The sequence below is a fragment of the Watersipora subatra genome, chromosome 3 (assembly GCF_963576615.1).
Source record: "Watersipora subatra chromosome 3, tzWatSuba1.1, whole genome shotgun sequence".
Taxonomy (NCBI): Eukaryota; Metazoa; Bryozoa; class Gymnolaemata; order Cheilostomatida; family Watersiporidae; genus Watersipora; species Watersipora subatra.
In genome coordinates, this window is record NC_088710.1 from 16514483 (window position 1) to 16540036 (window position 25554).

Sequence of the window (25554 nt, forward strand, 5' to 3'; positions counted from 1 at the left end):
AGCTTGAAAATTACTTTTGGCATAAATAACCAACACTCATATGCAATCTAAAGTGAGTGTTCTTATTTCTAATTGTTTTACCTTTGTCCAGGTCGTAAAAGCAGATATCATGCCTTCCGATGCCAAAGCAAGACGTGCAGCCAATAAGAAAAAGTCAGCATTAAACAGGAAACAGGCCCTAAATGATGGCGCCGGCAACTCCAACTCCGAGGCCTCTAGTCTCAATGGCGACAGTACACCTGGCACCCCAGTGCTGATGTCAGCTAACAGCTCTTCCAGTATGTACACGTGGGACCATCCAGTAACGTCTCAACTACTCGAATTTATTAACTGCTCTATTTCTTTACTTTTCAGGCTTTTACTTGTTGGTAGCCAACCTGTGAACATTCCATGAAAAAACACTAATTAGATCATGGATTAATCTTTACTGTTATAGCGTAATAGGAGCTGTGTCTGTCTGTCTGTATGTCCGTTTGTTTGAAGTCAGGGTTAGAGGTTAAAATAAAATATTGTTTTCAAAGGGACTCGAACTTGCAACATTCTGGTTGGTAGACTGACATTCTGTTACTGGCCCACGTTTGGCATTTTAAAATAATTATGCAGATACTTATTCCTGTGCTGCCAGAGTACCTAGTAATAAAATAATGAATATTCTGCTGCAGGCATAAGTTTTCTTTATTAAAACTTGTAGTTGTTAGTTCCGAACTTGCTCATGTTTCATCCACCATTTCTAATTTTGTAGGCAATGTAGAATCTGTATCATTTAAAAAAGGCTCCAATACCTCAAAAAGTGTTTGAAGTGAATGTTTTTCACCATACCCAAGGATAATTTAATTATCATTTAACTATGTTATAACATTGTAAATGCGAGGGATTCCACTGAAATGATAATTCTAAACCAGCTCTTCTAGTATTACTATTACAATAGCTCCTCATGTTCCGTACTCGACCTTGAAATTTTCGTTGTGCTTCAACTTGTAGATAATCTGGCTGCCATGGTTGGCGACTTAGATCTAAAGGCTGAAGCAAGAGCCGTTACAGGTGTCCTTGCCTCCCACCCCGACGCTAGGGACATTCAGATATCATCACTCTCCATTACCTTTCATGGTGCCGAGTTGCTGACTGATACCAATTGTGAGCTCAACAACGGCAGACGATATGGGCTGATAGGAGCTAATGGCTGTGGTATGAACGCTAATTTTGCAGTACTGATGTGGATGAGGATGGATTTGACATTCTCACTGAGAGTTAAAGAATAAATAGCTGTTTATTAGCTTAAAGCATGCTATCTGTCACAAGCCTTTGCTGGACAAACTTGTTACCGTTTTGTTAACAAATAAGCAAAAAGAAAAACTTTTGTTTTTTTGACAGATATTTTCATTTGTTTGCATACATACTAGTTTTCAGTTGTTATATTGTTAGTAAGTATGTAAAAAGTATTTTTAAAATCTGAATTCTGCCAATTAATCGCCCACATTAAATAAATTTTAGCTACCATCAGACAGTGTTGTACAGGTCTGGTTTAGGCTACAGGTATTTGTCTCATTGCTACTCATAGATTTAATCCCCAATCAGACATACGGAAATTTGTTTCGAATTTCTCAGCCACGTATGGTTCAGTTTTACCGGACATCAATATTTTAGTACCAATTAATCTATTTAAGCATGCTCTTTTGTTTTATCCAATTATTATGGCTCAAATTTCACTTGTGCATATCTAAAATAACACCAATTTTACCATGTATATTTCTAGTTATAGGTTATTAGCTTAGCTGAACTGACCAGTTTCTTACCATCATGGCTGTTTGCTTACATTTGATAGGAAAGTCTAGTCTGCTGTCTGTGTTGGGCAATCGAGAGGTGCCTATTCCGGAGCATATCGACATATTCCATCTGAAGAGGGAGATGCCACCGAGCGACAAGACAGCTCTCGAGTGTGTCATGGAGGTCGACCAGACGCGCCTGTATCTGGAAGCCGAGGCAGAAGAGCTCGCTCTCAAGACTGATGACGGTGAGTATCTTGTCTAAGACACATGATTGGTTGAAGTGATCATGTGATCGTAGTTTGTAATGAGTTATCACCGCATGAACATGAGATAAAAATCATTGCTGTCTCAGTAAATTAATGTTGTTTCAGCTGTTGTAGCTTCTCGTTATGGCATTCCCCGCAGGTAAATAGCGGGAATAAAGTGAAATTCATTTTTTGCTAATAGTGAATTAGTCATGATAAGTCGAATGCGCAGATTAAGCTTGGCCGACATGATTCTATTTTTAGCATTTTCTATTTCGTTCACGGTGCTGAAATAATATTTGCCAACATTGAAGTCTTCACTCTGGTTGCTGTGTTGTTAGCCATTCTCATATGCATGTTCCTTGAACCTGATATATTTCATTAGACTCCATTGTTATACACTCATCTCCTTGGACATGGGTCATTCATTGTTTTAACATTTTCAACATATCTTGCTCATGTTTCATCCACCACTCCTCATTTTGTATGCAATGTAGAATCTGTATCATTTGAAAAATGCTCCAATACCACAAAGAGTGTTTGAAGTGAGTGTTTTTCACCAGACCCAAGGATAATTTAATTATTGTTTAACTATGTTATAACATTGTAAATGCCAGGGATTCCATTGAAATGATAATTCTATACTATCTCTTCTATTATTACATATATCGGTATCTCTTGACAGTATCGAACATCTCTTGACAGTATCCCACCTGCGGACAAGGCCTCACAATCTTAACATTTTTGAACATGTGATCATAAAGCTCTTTAGTTGTGGCCACACGCCAGCCGATTCGAATTTTCTGAAGTGAGCATATATATCTCACTGGAAACAAGCAAAGTTTGTAAAGGGCAACCATGCGAGTTCAAGGTTTCAATGCAAAAAGTTAATGTCATTCCAGCTATTTCCTTTCTGATGGTTAAGCAATTCCATTTGTTATGTTCTTCATAACCATTGAATCGATCGGTTATGACAAAATAAAATGATTATTACAATCGTTAATAATATACTGTTCAACCAAACCGAGTTGTGGTTGTGCCTAGCCAAACAAGACTTAGTTAGCCTTGTGGCTGGCTTAACCAAATAAAACACAAGGTTGTTTAATTTAATTCAGCCATCCTCTAGACTTCCCATAGACTCATTTGCAGCTATCTATGCTACTAGCTATCCTGCTAACATTGTCATGATATAACCTTTATTGGACTGTACTTATATACGGCCTCTTGCCATCGGGCTCGTGCTCTATAATGTATGATGTTGTGCTACAGCTGCCCATGACAGGTTAATGGATATTTATGAGCGGTTGGATGAACTGGATGCCGACAAGGCTTTGGTCAGAGCTGGTAAAATTCTCTTCGGTCTCGGATTCACCAAACACATGCAGCACACCCAGGTCAAGGACTTCTCTGGTATGACATTTATTCTGCCTATCCCCTATCTTTCTGCTTGCTTAATTTCAGAGTCACTCACATTTGATAAAGGATAATTAAAGGACTCCTCTACTTCATTATTTTATGATGTTTTTCATAAGCCAAAAGTTGGCTGTTTTAGATTAATAGTTTGCAATCTCTGCAGAGATTTGAAAACTGACCAGGCTGGGTCTCACTGTCTTTCTACGTGCTCAGTGGCTGCTGTTCTATGTAAATTATTTTTCATCTCTTGTCTATAAGCATATACATCCTTTATTATTTAAGTTTGATTTGGTAGCATACGCTGTATGTTGTACATCAAGCTTTGTCTCTCTTTGGTTTGGCGGCCTTTAGACGTGTATGGCTACTTATACATGTACTGTGAAACCCTTTTATTCTGCGGTCCAAAAACCCTTAGTTTTATATGATTTTCTATATGACTCAATGTATGACCCCTTAACATGTAGTTACATGTATGGACAAGTACTTCCTAGCAGTACTATTCAGTACAGTACACCCACTGGTTATGATATCCTGTTATACGGTTTATTCGCCTTAGCCTGTGGAGCATGATGGTTTTTTTTGTCCTCGCCATAGAATATTTTTTCCGCCACATGATATTAACACAAATTCTGTTAAGATTTAGCAGTATGTGTGCTGAATACGTTGAAATAATGAAGATGACGATACGCTATTCGCCGAAATCCCTCTCAGAATGCTTGAAAGAGATACGATGCTCGCTCTCTCTCAGTTCAGCGTTATTTGTTATAAGTTATAGTAGGAAACAAACCGGAACCCGATAGGTGATAAAATCATAAACAATAGCAAAGTTAAAGTTTAGTAAAATACATACTGAAGCTTAGCTTTAAGTATTTAGGAAGCTAAATTCATTTAAAGAATAGAGAAAGCATAATATTATTATGCTTTATTAGTTATCTTGAGGTGTTGACTGATGTTCTAAAAAAAGAATCAAGGAGATTGACCCACTAGAAGCTGAGATATAGCCAGCCCATCACAGGTCTACCTAATAACGAATCAGAGGAAAACCCTTCGAAAATCCCGAGAACTGTGACGTATGAAATCGACTTATTGGTAATGTGCCGGAGTTGCGCACCCTTACCGCCGTTACGTATAATGATTGTTTTAGGCTATGAGATGTGAAACGCTTCTCTAGTAAAGAATTTACAGGCTAGCTCTGGTTTCTCAGGAAAATCAAGCAAACATTGTGTGGTAAAGGCATTTGCCCACAACTCCTCGCCATGATTTTTCAAAACAGAAGAGCAGATTTTGACTATGGTGCTTCAAATTTTAACTCGATCTCCACGGATATGCTCCTAAGATCCTCTGTTCAACGAACGGCGCGTGTATAGTCTATATGCGACATCCGCGATTTGCAATTTGTTTAGAATAAGAAATGGGAATGTGAATTTGTGTTCATTCATCATTTTTCTACTGTGTACCTACTGCAGCATTCAGTTGATTTTCATGATTATCGTCACTATTAACAGACTGTAAGTTCACTACAGCCATAATTTTAAAAAGAATAACTTGACTGTGCTGCTCTTGCTGTAAGAAAAGAAAACGATAACTTTTGATTTGATTTTTCTATTTATCTATTGTCTTATCTATGATTATTTTTTATGATTAATATAATAATCATAATGCATATTATACAAAATAATAATGTAACTGCCTCTAGAATAAATGATGTAACTAATATAATTTGTAGAAAATTCCAAATGATAACCGAGATTGATGATTGATTTAATTGATTCCATTTATTAGCTATAGTTGAAAAAATCTGAACAGCGCTAAAGATGAGTCTGAATAGGGAAGCTAAGTCGGAGAACAACAAAACTGAGCTGAACTAGCAAGATAGCGACCTAACTAACTAAAGATAGCGAAATGTTGCGAAATAATAGATACGTGTAATTATTTTATGCTAAAACTAATCTACACGTCAGAGGGACTGGTTCGGAATTCTCAGAGCAATGATTGTTAGGCCCAATTTGATTGTTCTATACTTCCAGGGATTAAACCAATTAAAGCGCCGTGATTGTTATAGGAGAGCTTGTTATAGGAGAGCGTGATTGTTATAGGAGACCGCATTAGTTGGCTTAATTGACCAATGGCACACAAGTCGATTTCATACGTCATATATTGATGATTACCAAAACACTTATGTTTTTTGGTAGACCTGTGTTTGGCTGGCTATATCTCAGCTTCTGGTTGGTCAATCTCCTTGATTCTTTTTTTAGAACATCAGTCAACACCTCAAGATAAATAATAAAGCATAATAATATTATGCTTTCTCTATTCTTTAAGTTAAATTTAACATGTTATACGTCTGCCTCGAAGGTAAGAACTCTACACGGTATGTACTGCACATAGTGCATTGTAATGTTACAGTTTATTGCGAATTAACCACTAAATACACTGAAGTTACTGTAGGTAACTATAGTCACTAAAATACATACTATTTACTAATTTTTCATATGTACAATGCATATATAAAATTTTGATGTTTTATGCCTAGGGGGTCTTTGCATTAGAAAACTATGGGTTTCTATACCCCTCTAAAGCGACATTTTCGCCTTATTTATGCAAACACCGGAAAAAATTAAAATCGTATGGCAAGGGTCTACAGTACTAGCATACTTAATAATATCTTACCAGGGAGACATGTACATTTAATGACTAAGAAGTCGTATATACACTCCTATATATCCTTGTATCTTGTAAGCCTGAAAAAGACCCTCAAAGGCTACATGGGTGAAGGTCGGTCACAATTATTGTTAAACATACCGTTGTTGCAACATTTGCTATCAAAAAACAACTCAGCTTGGACGATTGTTTTTAGCCGAGTAAAGTGACATGGCGGCCTGAGTATTTTTTTATATTCTGGTGATGCATACTTAGTTCATTTTTATGTTAGTGTAATAAAACTTTTATTTAATAGCAAGTAGGTTGGTATATTATTACTCGTATTTTATTAATTATCCTGGTCAGCTGACACTAGCAAGTATTCTTGTATTATCTAGCTTTATTATGCGTTTTCTTTTCATACATTTAGCTACATATTCAAGGGCATACACGGGGTCATTCTAAATGGGGTCACAAATAAATCAGGCATGTATACAAAAGGACAAAATTGGCAGCAGTTTTTGGCCACGAAATATGAAGGTTTTGCGGTACATTTAAATGTACCTGTATGCATCGACAAGCAGCTAAACCATAGAAAGAGTGCTTCATGTATTATATATAAAATATATATTATAGCAGACTCACTTACTGTTATCTTGAACTTGCTAGCTTTGAGAATTTCAACTTCATCACATTATGATGCAACCACAGAATTTTTCAGCGAACCGTAATAACAAACCTTTTTGTGTCAGGTGGATGGAGGATGAGAATTGCGTTAGCCCGAGCTCTTTTTATCAGTCCCGCCCTGCTTCTATTGGATGAGCCAACAAACCATCTCGACCTCGAGGCCTGTGTGTGGCTGGAGCAAGAGCTAAGTAACTACAAGAGAATCCTTGTGCTCATCTCTCACTCACAGGACTTTCTTAATGGAGTCTGCACAAACATCATCCATATGACCAAGAGAAAACTGAACTACTTTGGTGTAAGTCTTTTTATTTATCACCTTCTCTTCATCATCACCTTCTTCCAGTTCTTTCCACCTTCGTCGTCCACTCGTCTCCCTACTCAGTTACTTCTCTATTCATGTCCTGCCTATACTTCCTTACTTATACTGTATAGGTATAGGTATTCCTATATCTATACTTCCTTGATCTATTCTTACTGCTTCTTGCTCTTTTTTCATTTTTCCATTTCCTTTTGTTTTTATTTCTCTGTTCGCGTGCCTCATTCTTCTTGTCCCTATCCTCCATCGCCCAACCCTTCACTCTATTTTCTTTCCTTCATTTTTATCTTTTCTCTCCTATCTTTTTTTCTCCATCCTCTCTCTCTCATGTTTACTCTCACCAATCCTTCCTTTAAGGTTGGTTCACACTATGTAGGAGTTGTCCCTTCAGTATTCATTGTCGACTATCTGCATCGTAAACCTATTGCATTGACGATACATTGATATATCCGATACGGATATTGGCAAAGTTTGCCACTGTCAAACTTTTCTGATAGTTTCCGGAGCATCAACAACAGCCTGTACAATGTGCACCATTTTGGCGATGGTGATTCGCTGTCACGGAAAGCGTAATTTATTTATTTTAGTTTATGATAGTTGCTGCGGGACTACTATTTGGTTCGAGCATGCGAAAGCAAAGAGGTTTTCGAGAAAAAAGTAATGCTACATCGCAGACTATTTCCTATGCAAATATGGATGGGTTTGTGACAGTGTGAAACATTGTTATCATCGGCGATCACTGAAATACTGTGGTGTCAACGCTGAGGTACGACGATATAGTGTGAACCAGCCTTTAGGCTCAATTTTCCTCCCAAGATTAGGGACATTTGGGTAGGTTATCGCTACAGAAAAATTTGACAACAGAATAGTTGTGAAGGCTCTATGCAACTATAGATGTCATAATCACACTTTCGCTTGATCTGAGTGTTTTAGCAGCAATCGAATTTTGTCGATTTTAATCTTGAAACATTCTGGCTGTCAGATCTCCTCAAATATCAAAAACAATCTCAAATAATAGAAAAATATAGATACTTTCTAATAAAATTTACTGGTATTTTGTATGAGTTCATCTTTAATAGTGATTTTTGCTCCATATGTATTTCAATTAGTTAGACTGTTTAACATGATAGCTCAATAAATTGTAAATCAATCTGTCCTCACCAACATTTAACATGACTGAGATCAACAGTAAAGCATTTATAGAAATCTGATCTGATTGCCTCTATTGTGAGTTGTCAACTTTAAGGAATTTTTTGCAACAGACCTCTTCCAGCTTAATGGAGTACATTGATAGTACCAGGTGCCCTTTATTTAGTACAACAACCTGCTCATAGTGCTACAATGGGCATCTTCTTGGGAACATCTAATTCTACACCAGGATTAGAATTATTTGCGACATTGTTACGACATGGTGCTTGAATATGTCTGCTCTGGGTCAATCTGTATGATGGTTGTATGAGTTCTTGATTGTAACCAATGATATACAGCCCCAAAGGATAGCCGACGGCGCTCATATGGGCGGGGTTTAATGATGAAGCTCTGTTGGGATTAACCCGAACACGGCACCCGAACAAACAAATATGCTGAATAAAGCACCTTGTAAATTTACGAATATTATGAACTATAGCGGCTGTTTTACTTATCTGTTGAATTCATTTTTTTGTCAAATAAATATAGTATCCCAATATTGTCACCGTTATGATCAGTCAGTTGCCATTCACAAGCATTCGTGATATTAATAGTCACAATCGTAAAATAGCTCAAATTCGGTTTTGCATTAGATTTTGAGTATGAAAACTACACTGCACAGCTTTGCCTGCTGTCCCATCTTATTGGCAAGGTAAAACAATGTGAAACCGATGAAAGACTTTGTCATTTTATATTAGGAGTGGCAAAATATTAATCAAAAACTAGAAAAAAAATGCCATTGTTCGGGTAATTATATTCAACTTTAGGCATATACTATGATCTTTACTAATTTTAAAATTACTAAAAGTAGGTAATTTGAAATGTTTTATTTTGATTAGATACATTATTTTGGTTAGGTATTACCCCTACATTGCAGAAATTCAATGTTTGCTATTGTGACCCGCGGGGTCTACTGGCTGAATAAGCTAATGAAACGATAACAGCGATTCGTGTTTTCTAAAACCTAACAAGGCAACGCGACCGCCCCGCGAGAGTTGTGTTTGCTTTGAAACCCAGGTTAGCACAATCCTAATAGAGCTCCATAATTAAACCCCGCCCATATAATAGCCGTCGGCTATCCTTTTGGGCTGTATATCATTGTTGTAACATATTTTATGTTTTGAAAGTAAATAAATGTGCTAGATAGTGATAGATCAGTGCTGCTCGATGGTGAAAATTTGTTTGCTAATGCAGCGAAACAATCACTCATTTGGATAACGGGTTCATTTTGTGCTTCTGAATAACTATGACCTTGGTATTGTGGGATAATATCGACTCATTTCTTATTACAGGGTACTTATGGCTCTGTTGGTATTGCAGAGTAACTATGACTTGTTTGTTATTGTCTGGTAACTATGACTCGTTTGCTATTGCAGGGTAACTATGACTCGTTTGCTATTGCAGGGTAACTATGACTCCGTTGGTATTGCAGGGTAATTATGACTGATTGGCTATTGCAGGGTAGCTATGACTCTGTTGGTATTGCAGGGTAATTATGACTGATTTGCTATTGCATGGTAATTATGACTGAATTATTATTGCAGGGTAACTATGACTCATTTGTTCAAACAAAGTCGGAACTCGATGAGAATCAACAGAAGAGATACAAAAAGGAGCAGGATGAGATTGCGCATATGAAGGTCGGCAGTTCTCTTTGTATATTACATGGTTGTCTAACTTACACCTACCTTCAAACATGTTTTATACATGAATATAACTTCACACATGTTTAATGCATAGATATAACTTCATGCATGTTTGATACATAGATATAACTTCATATATGTTTGATACATAGATATAACTTCACGTATGTTTAATGCATAGATATAACTTCATGTATGTTTGATACATGGATATAACTTCACACATGTTTGATACATAGATATAACTTCATGTATGTTTAATACATAGATATAACTTCATGTATGTTTGATACATGGATATAACTTCACATATGTTTAATATATAGATATAACTTCACATATGTTTAATACATGGATATAACTTCACGCATGTTTAATACATAGATATAACTTCACATATGTTTGATACATAGATATAACTTCACATATGTTTAATACATGGATATAACTTCACGTATGTTTGATACATAGATATAACTTCACGTATGTTTGATACATGGATATAACTTCACGCATGTTTAATACATAGATATAACTTCACATATGTTTAATACATGGATATAACTTCACATATGTTTAATATATAGATATAACTTCACATATGTTTAATACATGGATATAACTTCACGTATGTTTAATACATAGATATAACTTCACATATGTTTGATACATAGATATAACTTCACATATGTTTAATACATGGATATAACTTCACATATGTTTGATACATAGATATAACTTCACATATGTTTGATACATAGATATAACTTCACATATGTTTGATACATAGATATAACTTCACATATGTTTGATACATAGATATAACTTCACATATGTTTGATACATGAATATAACTTCACATATGTTTGATACATAGATACCTAATCTAGATTCTTTTGCTCTATAGATTTAACTTGTCAATTTGTTTTACTTAATTTGACTTCAAACTTGTTTCAATGTTTACATTTATGATCTCACAGGTATGAGGTTTTTATGCATCTTTAAACAATCTGCAAATGGCTGTATGAAATTCTAAATGATTTCTGAATGTGCAGAGATGATAATATTTTTATAGCTTGTGATTGTGTTCTGTCAAGGTTTTGAAGACCTGAAAGAATGCAAAATGATAAAAAGTGCTGTGTTTCATTTTCATATGAAAACCAAATGTTGCTGCATCTGCATGCTTAGTTGATATTTTATTCGAGCAAAGCAAGGCATTCCAAACACCAAAAATACCTAAAATTTGCAATTTCAATGCCATCCATAGTTGGTAGTCTTGGTTTGACCAGATTCTATGGTTGGGCCTCAAATCTGTTTAAACTGTCAGCTTTGTCCACAAGTTTCAGTTGTCGATTGGAAATAGTGGCATCCAGCTAATATAAATCATATCATCAATGGAGATTTTGTCAATTATCATTCACTGAACTCTTTCACACGTATCGTACTCTAGCATATGATTTTGATTTGTGTTTTGCGCTGCACATCCAGCCTCTCTGTCATAGCTCTAGAGTCACTGTAATTATGCGATGTTAATTTTGCAGAACTACATAGCCAGATTCGGTCACGGCAGCGCCAAACTCGCTAGACAGGCACAGAGTAAGGAGAAGACGCTGAAAAAAATGGTTGATGCGGGACTCACTGAACGAGTCACAACTGATAAGGTATAGTAATTGATTGCCCAGATAGCCTTAGTGTTACATCGAGTTACATTTTAGTGCCAACCGTTGACTTTAATTTGTCTTTGTTTCACAGACCCTCTCCTTCTATTTCTATGATTGTGGAACAGTTCCTCCACCAGTCATCATGGTACAGAATGTAAGCTTTCGGTACGCTGATGACAAGGTGAGCTCTTAAAGACTGTTTGTAGTTTTGCTATTGTTACCATTTTGAGCGAGGTAACATCTGAAGTTGACTGTAGAATAACACTACTAAAATGGCTGACAGAAGAGTTCATTTTGGCTTTTTTTTTTAGTTTCGCTTTCAGGTTAGTGTTATGGGATTCTCACTTATCATGATATCTATGACATCTCCATATTGTAGTTTTAATATTTAGGTCATCCCTTACCATAGGTTTTCATCACTGATAATGCCAGCTAATTTTAGTTTCATATACATGTAGTAGACACTCCTATAACGTAGACCTCTTGAAATATAACTTAGCGTCAAATTATTCTAATCATTAACCCTGAATCTAGTGCACTTGATAAGCCAAAAGAGCAAAGTTGTCGGCACAGACCAATAATATCACAGTTACTGTACAGTAATTAAATTTAATAGTTAGGCTTAGTTTTTTCCTATTTACTAGTCTTGAGGGGTGAATTTGGGACGACCTTGGAACAGATTAGGTAATTGACATGTACTGCACACGTAATTACTGTTCATATAATATAGAATCCTTATAACATAAACGTTTTCGGAACTGATTATTTATGTTGTAGAAGCGTCCACTGTATATGTTTTTATATAGTCATGTGCGCACATATATTCAAATAAGCAAATAAAAATGTATGGGGTGATAGCGTATCCGTACAGATTGTTTTTTTTCAACCATTAAAAATGAAATGTTCAGTATTTAGTTTACATAATTATTCAAAAACATAATTCAACTGCTGTTTGGTTTACATATTTGAAATTAGGACAAAGTGATGATTAATTTAATATATAGTTTATGACTATTGACTAAATTCACAACGAGTAATACTGTTGTATATGAGGATTTTAGTTTTCCAGCAAATTGGTTAAGATTATTTTGCACGTAACTGTATATTTTGTTTAATTCAATTATTAGTGATATCTACCGTGTGGTACTTGTTGTGCTCTTTGCTAATTCTATTAATCGATAACCATTTAAAATAAACTGCTGACAATGTCCAGAATCTCGACTCACTAGGATACACTAGGAATAATACCTATTCTTGTAGCCCTATATATACAAGGGACTTGACTTTGGTTTCGACTTGGACACTCGGTTAGCACTCGTCGGCCCCAATGGTGCTGGCAAGTCTACTTTGTTGAAGCTCATCGCCGGTGAGCTTCAACCAACTGATGGCCTCATTAGGAAGAATCCTCACCTTAAGATTGGCAGATACCATCAGGTGAGTGAGATGCCATATTCTTAGTCTATCTGTAGATTTTAGATCTTAGATTCACACTGGAAGCCTACCAGCCAGAAACCATTCCATTGGTTTTTCTTAATTCTGTTTTTGCTGCGTTGCTGAGTGGTTTGTATGCAAATTGAGTTACCGATTTTTGTAAGTGTCTTTTTAGAGCAGCGGTGCTCAACCTTTTTAGACATGTGATCTACTTTTATATTTGCTTGCCTTCAAAGATCGACTAGTCTAGCGAAGCCCCGAAACAAAAAATTAAAAACAAACTTGAGCCTGTAGTGGTGAGCCTATCACCTTTATTAAGTTCCACATATATGCTTATATAATGCAGTGATCCAGTAAGTAACATAATTTTAAAGGAAAAACATTCATTCTCTACCTTAGTGAGAAACCTGGCACTGGGAGGATGCAGCTAGTTTCTTATAGTCAGGGTAGTAGCAGGTTGTTGCAAGCCTCATACACGCCAGTAGGTGGTCATCTGTCATGGTGGATCTGTATTTTGATTTTATTATCTTCATGTAAGAAAATGCAGATTCACACAGGTAGGTTGATCCAAAGCAGGCTGATAAATTAAAAGCACATCTTCTTATGTTTGGATACTTCTCCTCTAACAACAATCCCCACAATTTTTCCCTCTCAGTGGTTGCCCTGGATTTCATCTCTATGTCATTTTGAAGGGAGACTATTTCATTTTCCAATGCAGTTGTATCCAGCTGAAAGAGTGCTCCCATTTTGAAGGCAATGTCCTCCACATCTATGTCTGTGGCAAATGGGAAACACATATATGTGGCAACAGGCTCAACTGATGCAAAGTCATTGAAGCGCTTGTCAAACTCTGATGAAATGCTTTGCACCTGCTGAATGTAATGTGCACTATTGAGTTCTGCAGAGGTTTTGCCCTGACGCGCAAGTTCGGAGTTCATGTGTTGAAAGTAGCGCAAGTCCTGGCGTTCAAGCTTGGTTGAGATCAGCTGTAACTTGCGTTTAAATGCGTTCACAGAGCTGATCATGTTAATTACATTTTTGTTTTTTCCCTGCAGCTCTAAATTCAGCTCATTCAGAAGAGCAGTAATGTCAGTAAGGAAAGCCAAATCCATGAGCCACTGTTCATTTTCAAGCTGTGCATATTCCGCATGTTTAGATTGTTTGAGAAACTCTTTTACATCAGGCAATAGCTCTCTGAATCTTTCCAAAAATCTACCTCTGCTCAACCACCTCACATCTGTATGAAGCAGCAGATCTGTGTGTTCTGCGTCAGCCTCTTCCATATGAGCGCGGAAAAGTCTCCTCTGTAGGCTCCTTGCTCGAACTGAACAAACAATCTTCATGACAATATCCATCACCTCCTGCATGTTTAATACTTTCCCACATAAAGCCTGCTGGTGGATGATGCAATGATAATGAATAAAGTCTGGAAAAGTGTCATTCTGTTTGCAATGAGCTATAAACCCATTACTACAGCCCACCATAGCGGGTGCCCCATCGGTTGTAATGGAAACAAGCTTACCTAGCGGCAGTTGGATTTTGTTAACGAACTCCATGAATGCTTGAAATATGTCTTCACCTCGTGTATGTCCTTTAAGAGGCAAGATGCAAAGCAGCTCCTCTTTTGCAGTCATGTTATCGAACATCATTCTTATGAAAAGGCACAACTGTGCCACATCCACAGAGTCTGTTGACTCATCAAACTGAAGTGAAAAACACTCACACATGGCAATATCTCTCTGCAACTGGGCTGTGACGTTCTTCTCTATTTCCTCACATCGCCTTGTCATCGTACTTCTCGATAACTGAACGTCTTTGATTGCGGACATGATTTCATCTTTGTTTTTAAAATCCACAAACAATGAATCAGCAGCTTCCATAAATGCTTCCTTGACCATTGCTCCATCTTGAAATGGTTTCTTATGCTTGGCAAGAACTTGGCAAACTCGATATGATGCTATCTTAGCTGCTTTGCCTCTCGTATTTGGCCTGGTAAAAATAGACTGCTGTGCAGCTAGTTGCGATTTCAATTCCTTTAATTTTATTTTCCTTAATTCACTTTGGGCAGGAAAATCATTCTCGTACCTTTTATGCATGGTTGTGAAATGCCTTTCGAGGTTACCCTTCTTAGGAAGCGAGATGATGGCTTGGCAGATGAGGCACATGCATTTAGAGTTGGAAATGACAAAGAAATAATCCTCTTCCCATTCCTTGTGGAAGTGATAGGTTTTTTGTCGTTTCAGATTTGTCTTAACACTCATTTATGGGTTTATGTTTTTATTCAAAAAGAAAAAAACGAGATCGACTGCTAGCAGAAAGCTGCATAACATTTTAACAAAAGTTATTTTGGGTGCATGAAGAACTATACACGGTTTTGTATCGAGTGCGGACCTATCGGCTTTTTCTGCGGTCCTGTGCTGGGAACTTATGAATGGCGTTCACGTGTATTTTTGTTGGTCTTGAAATACACAATCAAACACGACTATACATAAACAACGATAATAGGTAAATAATGTTATTATTAAAACTACTTTTTTAGTGCAGTAGTTTAGTAAAGTGCTGTGCAGCAATAGTAGTTGCTGCTAGTTAGTGAATAATTATTATTTTATGTTGTAATTATATGTTATCCTAAAATCATCCCGCGATCGACTGCCAAGCACTTGAAGATCGACTGGTAGATCGCGATCGACTGGTTGGGCACCCCTGTTTTAGAGTGTATTCTTTGCTTGCGAGTGCAGTCAGACCTCAACACACAAAGTTAATGCATTCCGAGATTTTCTTGGTGTTTCCTGTCATACGGTGGAAAAATGTTCGTGTAAGAATATGCTGCATTTTGTATAATTCTTCTACTGCTCAAAACTTGGTTATAAATACATGAGATGGTTATATATAGCATTTAAATAAATACATCACATCATACCGCGTTTTTTTGCTGTAAACATCATTTTCATATGATTATGACATGTGCCTCACCGCCACTATTGCACCGCATTCCTGTATTCATGCAGCATCTGGCCGAGTCGCTGGATATGGATTTATCTGCCCTCGAGTTTATGATGAAAGAATTTCCTGCGGTAAAGGAGAGAGATGAGATGAGGAAGATTGTCGGAAGGTACGGACTGACTGGTCAGCAGCAGGTGAGTGGCATGTGCGATAGTTTGGTGACTTGTTTAGCATCTGAGTGACTGTCCAGCACTGGAGTGACATGGAAAGCTGGTGTGTGATGCGCGCAACAGATAAATAATGCATGCATTGTCTTTGCTTATTTTGCATTTTAAACATGTATCATCTAGGATATGTTTAACTCATTCGCACCCAGGTGAGAGTTAACTCGCGTATTCATAACGTTGCTAGGCACCCAACTCGAATTAACTCGCACCCAGGCGCGAGTTAACTCAGGTATTTATAACGTTGCTAGGCACCCAACGCGAGTTAACTCGCGCCTGAAATTTACCAACTCTTTGCATCGTTATTTTTAAATTATTAAAAAATATTTTTAATTAGTTAGAAGGAAAAATTTCTGGCCAATCAGACAAACTTTAAAATATGCCTCTATGACGTGTCTGGCAAAAGTTATAACCAAATTAGTACACCCATCTCAATATCTACCAAAACCGGAAATCATCATGCTGACTTGAAATTTTATCGTTCGCGATAATTTTTTCAACTTCAGAAGTAAATATGCAGATTCAGAAGTAAATATGCAGATTCAGAAGTGGTAAGACATTGAAAGACTGCATAAATCAAATTAAAACATTATTTCTAATGTTTCAAAGTTTTTATTAACTTTTAATTTTGCCAATTTTAATCGTTATGCTCGAATAAAAATGCACTCTTCCGGCTGCCAGCCGTAGTCAGACTGACGTTATTTTTCAGTTTCGATAAAATCATATTGATTCTTAGAGCTGTCTGAAAAGTCAAGAACAGTTATTGAACATGCTTTTATTATGTGAAACATTTTACTGACGTTTTTTTATAGTTATATTGGCATATAGATTCGCTACGCTTTTGTTTGAAGGATGATACTCGTGAGGAAAAGTTCGAAGTTAGAGTTTCATGATTTTCATGTTTATGACTAACTGCAAATGTGTAAATAATATTCATGACTGTGTATTGTATGTAATAAATAAGTAATTTCAGTCAAACTTTGTATATTTTGTAATTTGTATGGTGCAAATCTAACTTTATAGCAAATGACAATTTTTTCAAAAGTTGGAAATTTCTTGAAACTACCTTCTTTGAGGCATGGATCTACCCACATAAAAGGGATATGAGTTGTCTATATGAATGTAATTTAATTTGAAAAAAATAGACTTGGCTGGTTCTTGTGAAATTTGAATGAGTAAATTATCTCAACTCTCAAGTCTGTCTCCTGTAGTAGTAATTTGAATTACGGCGACTTTCTGAAGAATTAGCGGCATCTGGGGCTAATCGCCTAGAAATTAGCGGCATCTGGGGCTAATCGCCTAGAAATTAGCGGTATCTGGGGCTAATCGCCTAGAAATTAGTCGGGTGCGAATGAATTAAAGTCTAAAAGAAAAATTATCAAAAAGTTTTAATTAAAAGTTTACATTCAGTCAGATTGTTTAACCATGCACATTTGCATTCAACTTCCATCACACGACTAACACGTCATCAAACGGTTCAATGTTTTTCGTCAATTTTTTTTACCTGAATTCTTTTCACTGATGTAAGTTTGGTTGCTTATCTTCTGGCAAAGTAAGACAACAGACCTGCTGGAATTGACATAAATAGTAACTGTATTCAAGCAGTTTGTTTGGTAGATAATATGCATTTCCTGGTTCTACCTTAGTTTCATTGCAAGTTCTTTTACATCATTTGAAACTTGTATACCTATTTTGCTAGGTTTTAATGCGAGTTGCTAGGTTTTAATGAGAGAGGGGACTATTTGGTTCTCACAACTCCTGCTGGTTCAGTTTGTAACTTGGTTACGAGAGTTGGTTACCAAGTTGATAACCAGAGTTCTAACCAGAGTTGGTTGGAGCTATTCATTGTGCATGGAGAGTTATATCTATTTTAAACTACTGTACATATAGCTTGTTTAAGGGTATCTGAAAATCTACCGATTGCCTAAGCTGTTTTCATGGTGTCTGTACAATATAAGCTAGGCATAGGACTCATTGTATAAAGTCATAAATGTACTGCATTAACGTCGGCATTTGGTCACACTAGTCATGTTTGCCTATTTTTTTCTCATTACAGACTTGCCCTATTAGAAACCTATCTGATGGACAAAGATGCAGAGTTGCCTTCTCTTGGCTCTCGTGGCAAACCCCTCACATGCTTTTCTTGGACGAACCGACTAACCATCTCGACATAGAAACCATTGACTCGCTAGCCAATGCCATCAACCTATTTGAGGGAGGCATGATTCTAGTTAGCCACGACTTCAGGCTTATCTCACAGGTAAAGACCATGTACATGTATTTAACCTTCTCTAGCTGCTCCAAACCCACTTTGAGCAATACATGACACACTTGGTAAAATCTATGTCTTGTGAAAATGATTGTTGGTCATGTAAAAATGATTGTTGGTCATGTGAAAATGATTGTTGGTCATGTTAAAATGATTGTTGGTCATGTGAAAATGATTGTTGGTCATGTGAAAATGATTGTTGGTCATGTGAAAATGATTGTTGGTCATGTGAAAATGATTGTTGGTCATGTGAAAATGATTGTTGGTCATATTAAAATGATTGTTGGTCATGTGAAAATGATTGTTGGTCATGTGAAAATGATTGTTGGTCATGTGAAAATGATTGTTGGTCATGTGAAAATGATTGTTGGTCATGTGAAAATGATTGTTGGTCATATTAAAATGATTGTTGGTCATGTGAAAATGATTGTTGGTCATGTGAAAATGATTGTTGGTCATGTGAAAATGATTGTTGGTCATGTTAAAATGATTGTTGGTCATGTGAAAATGATTGTTGGTCATGTGAAAATGATTGTTGGTCATGTGAAAATGATTGTTGGTCATGTGAAAATGATTGTTGGTCATGTGAAAATGATTGTTGGGTAGATTATATACCCTATTAGAAACCTATCAGATGGACAAATATGCAGAGTTGCCTTCTCTTGGCTTTCAATAACATCAGCGCAATAACAACAATGCAATAACAATCGCAATCTGTGTTTGTCATTGTCCTTAGCAAACATATTATAGAAACTCATTTCACGAGGCAGTCCCTGTGGTCTAATATACCATCTATATATATTTCTCAATGTATGTGTGTGTAGGCATTCCGGCTATAGATCTTAAAATCTGGATATTAACACTTTCAAGTCTGGCCGCTTTAGTACAATCCTCCCCCCAGTGGCTGGCCGCTTTTGAGGTTTTCTATTTATGTAACATGTCTACCATAATGCTAGTAAAGCTAGGTATGAGCACACCATTGTGGAGCTGAAAACATGAGCTTTCATATCATACTAAATATGAGTTTATTCTGATAAATCTAATCTATGTAACCTCAAAACAAAGAATGCCTTTTCAAAGCAAAAATGATATTTTTCATAAACAGAGTACAAGGTATTGCTCATTGCAGTAAATACTTTGATTGTATTATATTACTTCTATTTATGTCTGACATGACATATAATTATTTCACATTAAGCCTATAAGACAAAAAACAGTCAACACATAATAGTCTGTTTCAAAATTGCTCTCGCTTATTCCCAGTTCGTGGTGATCATCATCATTCATATCCATAGGCATATCACTATCTGAATTGGATCAACCACCAATTTTCCTATTGGCTTCATCAGTAATCTAATACAATTATAATGGTTTTGTAGCTATTATTTATAAATGTATGAATAGCCCACAGCTTGCTTCTAAAATCGGTCGGTTGGGGCAGAGGTGGATTGGAAAAGGAGGAATATCCGCCCACACCCCACTCCTTCAATCTCCCCACACCCCACCCTTCCTATCCCTCCATACCCCAGACTTCCTCTCCCCAACAGAGAGGAAAGGTGGGAAATATTTGCATGTAGAATGTAAAATAACCTACTTTGCAGCATTATACCCTATAGAAGCAGTTTTAGAACTAGTCTAGTAATCTACTACTATTAGCCAGTAGTCGCTTACATATCTAATAATAGTTTGGCCAAAGCGACTAATCATATGAGATGTGAGTGTGACCAAAGATTGAACTAACAAGATGAGTTACAACCATCAGGAGTCTATCAATGAGTGTCTCTAAATCATCCATTGGTCAAGCCATTTCTTGACACACTAAATAAAGTGAAACTGCACTGCCATCTTTTACTCACTAAAGCTGTGATTTTCATCTACTGTGACTAATTCTGAGAGTATTTTCAATTTTACTCACCTTCCTCATCATCACAGTCATCTACATTTACTTCACTATCACTTTCATTTACCAACTCATCAACAGTTGCAGCTATTTCTTTGATGTAGAAAAAATCCTAGCAGTTTTCTCAAATTAAAAAAAAAAAAACTTGAGAAAGTTACAATTCTGACATAGCCTGAGGTTTTTGCTAATATTTCCAGTTTTATTTAAGCTAGTGGCAAAATTTTTTTGTACACAAAGCAAAAACTCTCGGCTATCAGAATATTGGCAATATTAGCCGATCCAAGGTCAAAAACTAGTACCATGAACTAACATAATCACGGTCGAATTATTTCGATGTTAGCCACTTGGAGAGGGCAACTCCAATCGAAATAATTCGATGTAAGTCTTGAAAGTGTTAACATGCTGTTTTCTGATGGATTTGAACTCTCTACGAATGCATCGGAAATGTTCATACGTGTACGCTCTACCATTGAGCTGCCACAACTTAGCGGACAATGGCACTATCATATACCACATAATACATGCGCGTGCTAATTATTTTAGCCATAGGTTTTTCACCAAAGATTTTGAGAATTGGTCGTCTCGTAGCTCGAATATAAATTCGGTTCTCGACCAAACCGGAGCATGCGCATTGCAATAAACAAAGCTCTGGAAACGCATGGAAACATTTGCTAACAAACGGAGAAGCATAAATTCTTTACAAAAAGGGAGGAACCATCTCGGACGACGTCTCCTCTTCCGAAAAAAGTTGCTAGGGAGATAACCCCTCTAGTCGAGTTACCCTAAATTGTTTTGGAGGAGGATTCTCCTTTAAAGATGTGAAGTTAACGTGCCATTGCTGTTTATATTTTCTTTTTCCTACGATTTTTGACGTAATTAATCAGTTGCATTGTTAGCTGTTTAATTATCAATTTTTGCACTTTTACTATTGTATCTTAACCTTTAATGTTTTTGATGTTTTAAGAGCCAAACGTACGAAATGTTTTCTTTTGTTTTCTATTTCCATCATCATAAATAGAAAACCTTTTATTAAAATTAAACACAATCTATATCTACCCATTTCTATTTATAGTATGTAATATACAGTACAGCTTATGTTGAAAAAATACTTTACCAAAATTGTTTTCTTGCCTTGGAACGGATTACATAATTTACATAGATTAATTTTAATGGGAAAAATTGTTTCGGATGTACAACAACTCGGTTTTTGAACAACCTTCTTACACGTTGCTGAAAGTTACGAAATTATAAATTTACAGTGGTTTGAAAACCTTTGCAGTTGTTTTATTTATTTTTAATTTAGTTGTCCTGTACTACTAAATTGTAATTGTATAAAAATAAAATAGACTTTTTTATTACCTTATTTATTAAATAATTTTTCACTGCACTCATAACTAAATGGATTATATTTAGCCATTGCTAATGATTTCACATTTTTATTTAAACACATTTACAGTTTTATTTTTCTTCCTAATTTATTTCAACTAAAAACTTCCTTCATGATATGAAATTTAAAAGTTGTAGTTCTTTGAAAAAGCTTGAAAACCTTTACAGTGGTTTTCTTTTTTCTCTTCATTCATTTGAACTGCTTAAAAGTATTTTCTCATGATATGAAGTTTAAAAGTTAGAATGGTAAACGTCGTATACGGTATGTTATATAAAAACAAATTTTATTAGTTTTATTTTGTTGGGAAAAATTGTTTCGGTTTTCGAACAACCTTACACGTCGCTGAAAGTTATGAAATCTTAAATTTACAGTGGTTTGAAAACCTTTACAGTTGTTTTATTTATTTTTAATTTAGTTGTCCTGCACAAAACCTTTTCCTCATGATATGAAGTTTGAAAGTTACAGTTGTTTGAAAAAATTTAAAAACTTTGACAGTTTTTTTTATTTTTTCTTTTCATTTATTTCAATTACACAAAACACTTTTCTCATGATATGTAGTTTGAAACAACATGAAATGTTGTTTCAAACTCATGTTTGAAACAACATGAAATGTTGTTATATGTTGTTAACATATAACAACATTTCATGTTGTTATATGTTAACAACATTTCATGTTGTTAACATATAACAACATGAAATGTTGTTATATGTTAAATTTCGTTTATATGAAACGAAATTTAACATATAACAACATTTGAGTGGCAAATTTTGTTATATATTAAATAAAAATAAATATACTTAATTATACTAAATTATAATTATATAAAAATAAAATAAACTTTTTGATTACCTTATTTATTGAATAATTTTTCATTGTAATCATAGCTAAACAGATTATATTTAGCCATTACTTGCTAATTATTTCGCATTTACATTTAACCACATATACAGTTTTGTTTTTCTTCCTAATTTATTTCAACAAAAAGTTCTTTCATGATATGAAGTTTAAAAGTTGTAGTTATTTGATAAAGCTTGAAAACCTTTACAGTTCTCTTTTTTCTCTCAACTCATTTGAACTGCTTAAAGGTTTTTTCCACGATATGAAGTTTAGAAATTAGAATGGTAAATGTTGTATACGGTATGCTATATAAAAATAAATTTTCTGTCCAAAGACTTTTTTATTACTCGGGCAACGCCGGGTAGTACAGCTAGTAGTGATATATTATTGCAATAAACATTGTTCAGTAAAGTATATACCCAACAATATTTATTGCAATAATATATCACTATGGTGTATTAAACCAGAATGATTTCCTCGTGAAATGGGTTTCTATAATATGTTTGCCTAGTTCAATAACAAGCACAGATTGCTATTGTTACTGCATGGTAACTGGCGTTGTAACTGACTGTCAACTCGGCTAGCTGAAACACTGTGTTTAGCAATGTGTTATTTATTGAGTCAGTATTTATATTTTTATTGAGCCTTTTTAAAATAATGTTCTTCCATTTAGTGTTCAAAGAATCAGTTCAGAATACACTTTCTGTTACATATACATTCCTTTTCAATTTAAATTGTGTTAGAATTCGAATATGCCGGAACATAAACAGTCACGTAGTTGGCAGCATTTGATTGTAAAGTCGTGCAAAATATTTGAAATTTATGTTGCGTCTTTAACATCACTTAACCTATGTAATTTCTTAAAAGCAAATTCAGTTAGTCGTACCTCGGCATAGGACCTTAATGCGTTTCAGAACCGAGCTTATATGTCAATTCTTTTGTTTCTCAAATCAGTGTTTCCTATATAAAATAACCAAATACAAATTGATTCGTTTCCTCCCTCTTAAAATACCACCTAAAATACGACAATACAGTGGAAAAGCTTGTTTTTAATTATTTTAATTCATCTCCTATGCCCACAAAGTAACAAATACATATCTAATGGTTATGATCTCCAATAAAAAGTAACAGTATTATGTACAGTACTGTATGGAGTTCTTACCTTCCAGACAGGCTGTTGCAGTTATCGGCGGTGTGAGAGAGACTTGATGGCAATACGCTACACTGTTGTGACACTACGTAATATAAAATAAACTCTAAATTTAATTTAATTGAGTTTTGTTTCTCATGCACTTAAAAATTAGTTTTAATTTCTAATTTTGTCTTCACTTTCAATTTTTTTATCCGTTGAGAAAGACCGGGCGATGCTGTTCTAGTAGCTGGCTGTACTCCATCACCTAGCATGTATGGTAAACATGCTATGGCCTACCTTGTATTTTAAATTTGTCTCATATTTCAAGACAAAAATTTGTACCAGCGTTTCCTTGTATCTCAAATTGCTTGAACGTTGAGACGTGTATGTCAAGGTGTGACTGTACTTCGATACTGGTCTTACAAAAGCACTGGAAGCTTATGACATGGGTAAATTGACTGTCTGTTCTCCAAGCACTTGGCAGTCTTATTATTAGAAGTTGTACGTCCGAAAAACCGCTGTATTGCAGGTTTTGAAAGTTGAAATTTAAGATTTGTCTTCCCATATATTTCAACTCGGCAAACAAGTCCTCATGTCATATTTTGCTGTAGTTCCTCCGACTTCCCCTAAACGCTTATCTGAGCCAAGATTATCAATCAATCAATTATCAGTCAGGTTACAAATATCACTCCTGTATGTAGGGTTGTGTGTCCTTGAGCTACATTAGCTAAGATCAGTGTAAGCGCGCGTCAAATAAGTGTGCCGTTGTCCACACACTCTACAAGCAGGCAAAAGGGTTTGGCTGGGTGCAAAACTGTCGGTGTGTGAAGTGTTCAGGCCATTGTTTGATTGCGTGGCTCACAAATTCTTGTGAACCGACATGTGCTATGATTGTTGCAGCGTGTCAGACTCTTCCTCTAAATCTTAAAGCTTGTGGTCACCTCATCCAACTATGGCTAGCATTATGCCCCATAGTCTCCCACTTTCTTCCGTCATGGTTCTCCCATTTCAAAAACTTTTTTGTGGCTGCTTTATTATTGCAAGTAGTACTTGCCTCATGTTACGTATATGATTGCAGGTTGCTGAAGCCATATGGGTGTGTGAGAAACAGACGGTGACCAAGTGGGACGGAGACATATTCTCATACAAAAAGGCTCTCGTGAAAAGGGTCAACAAAGAGCTTGCCAGCAAGGGATAATGACTTACTATATTTAGGCAATTTTCCTGTTCCGTCATAAGAGCAGTCCTACCTGTTGGTCTACTCTAACATGCTTTTGTGCACTGTGTGCAAATCTTGGTTTTAACCACAGCATTGGCTAGTACATCTCCATGTGAAATCAGCATATCTGTTGAATATGCTTGCTTAATTATAGTTGTGGTTACGGAAAGCCTGGTTGTTGCTATTTACTGATAAAGCGTTATTTCTAATGTTTTATTGTGATCAGATTTTATCAAATAAAACAGTTTACTATGTTCTTTATTCTGAATCCATGCCATGCCGAGAAAAGTTGTTTTTTTGTAATATCTAATCTGTTTTGAATATATAGCACAGCATAAATTATCAATTTTCACTAAAATTATGCTTAGCATCCACTAACTCTGCAACTGACACCAACCCCAATGTATCTGTATGAAATGCATCAATCCATTTAATTAATGAATCATGTCACGGACTCATATTTCCTAGCTGATGGTTGCGTTCTACCAAATTTCCTAATTTCCAGTCAATGGTATTAACAGATTTGTCTGATTTTGTATATGGATAAAATCTACACGTATGTAGATGCATACATTGCAGTAAGTTTCTGCATTTTCTTAGAGAATATCTGTATCTGACAACCAAATTGTCACGTTGCAGGTACCACATA

The 25554-nt window shown here is 35.8% G+C and overlaps 1 protein-coding gene across 1 annotated transcript; it reads left to right on the forward strand.

The window, feature by feature from the left end:
* Nucleotides 1-96: 96 nt before the first annotated feature.
* LOC137391963 (ATP-binding cassette sub-family F member 2-like) lies at nucleotides 97-25195 on the forward strand. Its single transcript, XM_068078541.1, has 12 exons — nucleotides 97-278; nucleotides 982-1185; nucleotides 1823-2011; nucleotides 3281-3421; nucleotides 6817-7046; nucleotides 9800-9895; nucleotides 11443-11562; nucleotides 11654-11743; nucleotides 12823-12996; nucleotides 16002-16130; nucleotides 18217-18420; nucleotides 24765-25195. The coding sequence occupies exons 1-12, from the start codon at nucleotides 110-112 to the stop codon at nucleotides 24882-24884; spliced, it is 1866 nt and encodes a 621-aa protein (XP_067934642.1). The 5' UTR covers nucleotides 97-109; the 3' UTR covers nucleotides 24885-25195.
* Nucleotides 25196-25554: the final 359 nt, after the last annotated feature.

Coding starts and splice junctions, on each gene's coding strand:
- LOC137391963 (XM_068078541.1), top strand. CDS start 110: ATGCCTTCCGATGCCAAAGCAAGACGTGCAGCCAATAAGAAAAAGTCA. Junction 1,186..1,822: donor GATAGGAGCTAATGGCTGTG/GTATGAACGCTA, acceptor TACATTTGATAG/GAAAGTCTAGTCTGCTGTCT. Junction 11,563..11,653: donor AACGAGTCACAACTGATAAG/GTATAGTAATTG, acceptor TTTGTTTCACAG/ACCCTCTCCTTCTATTTCTA.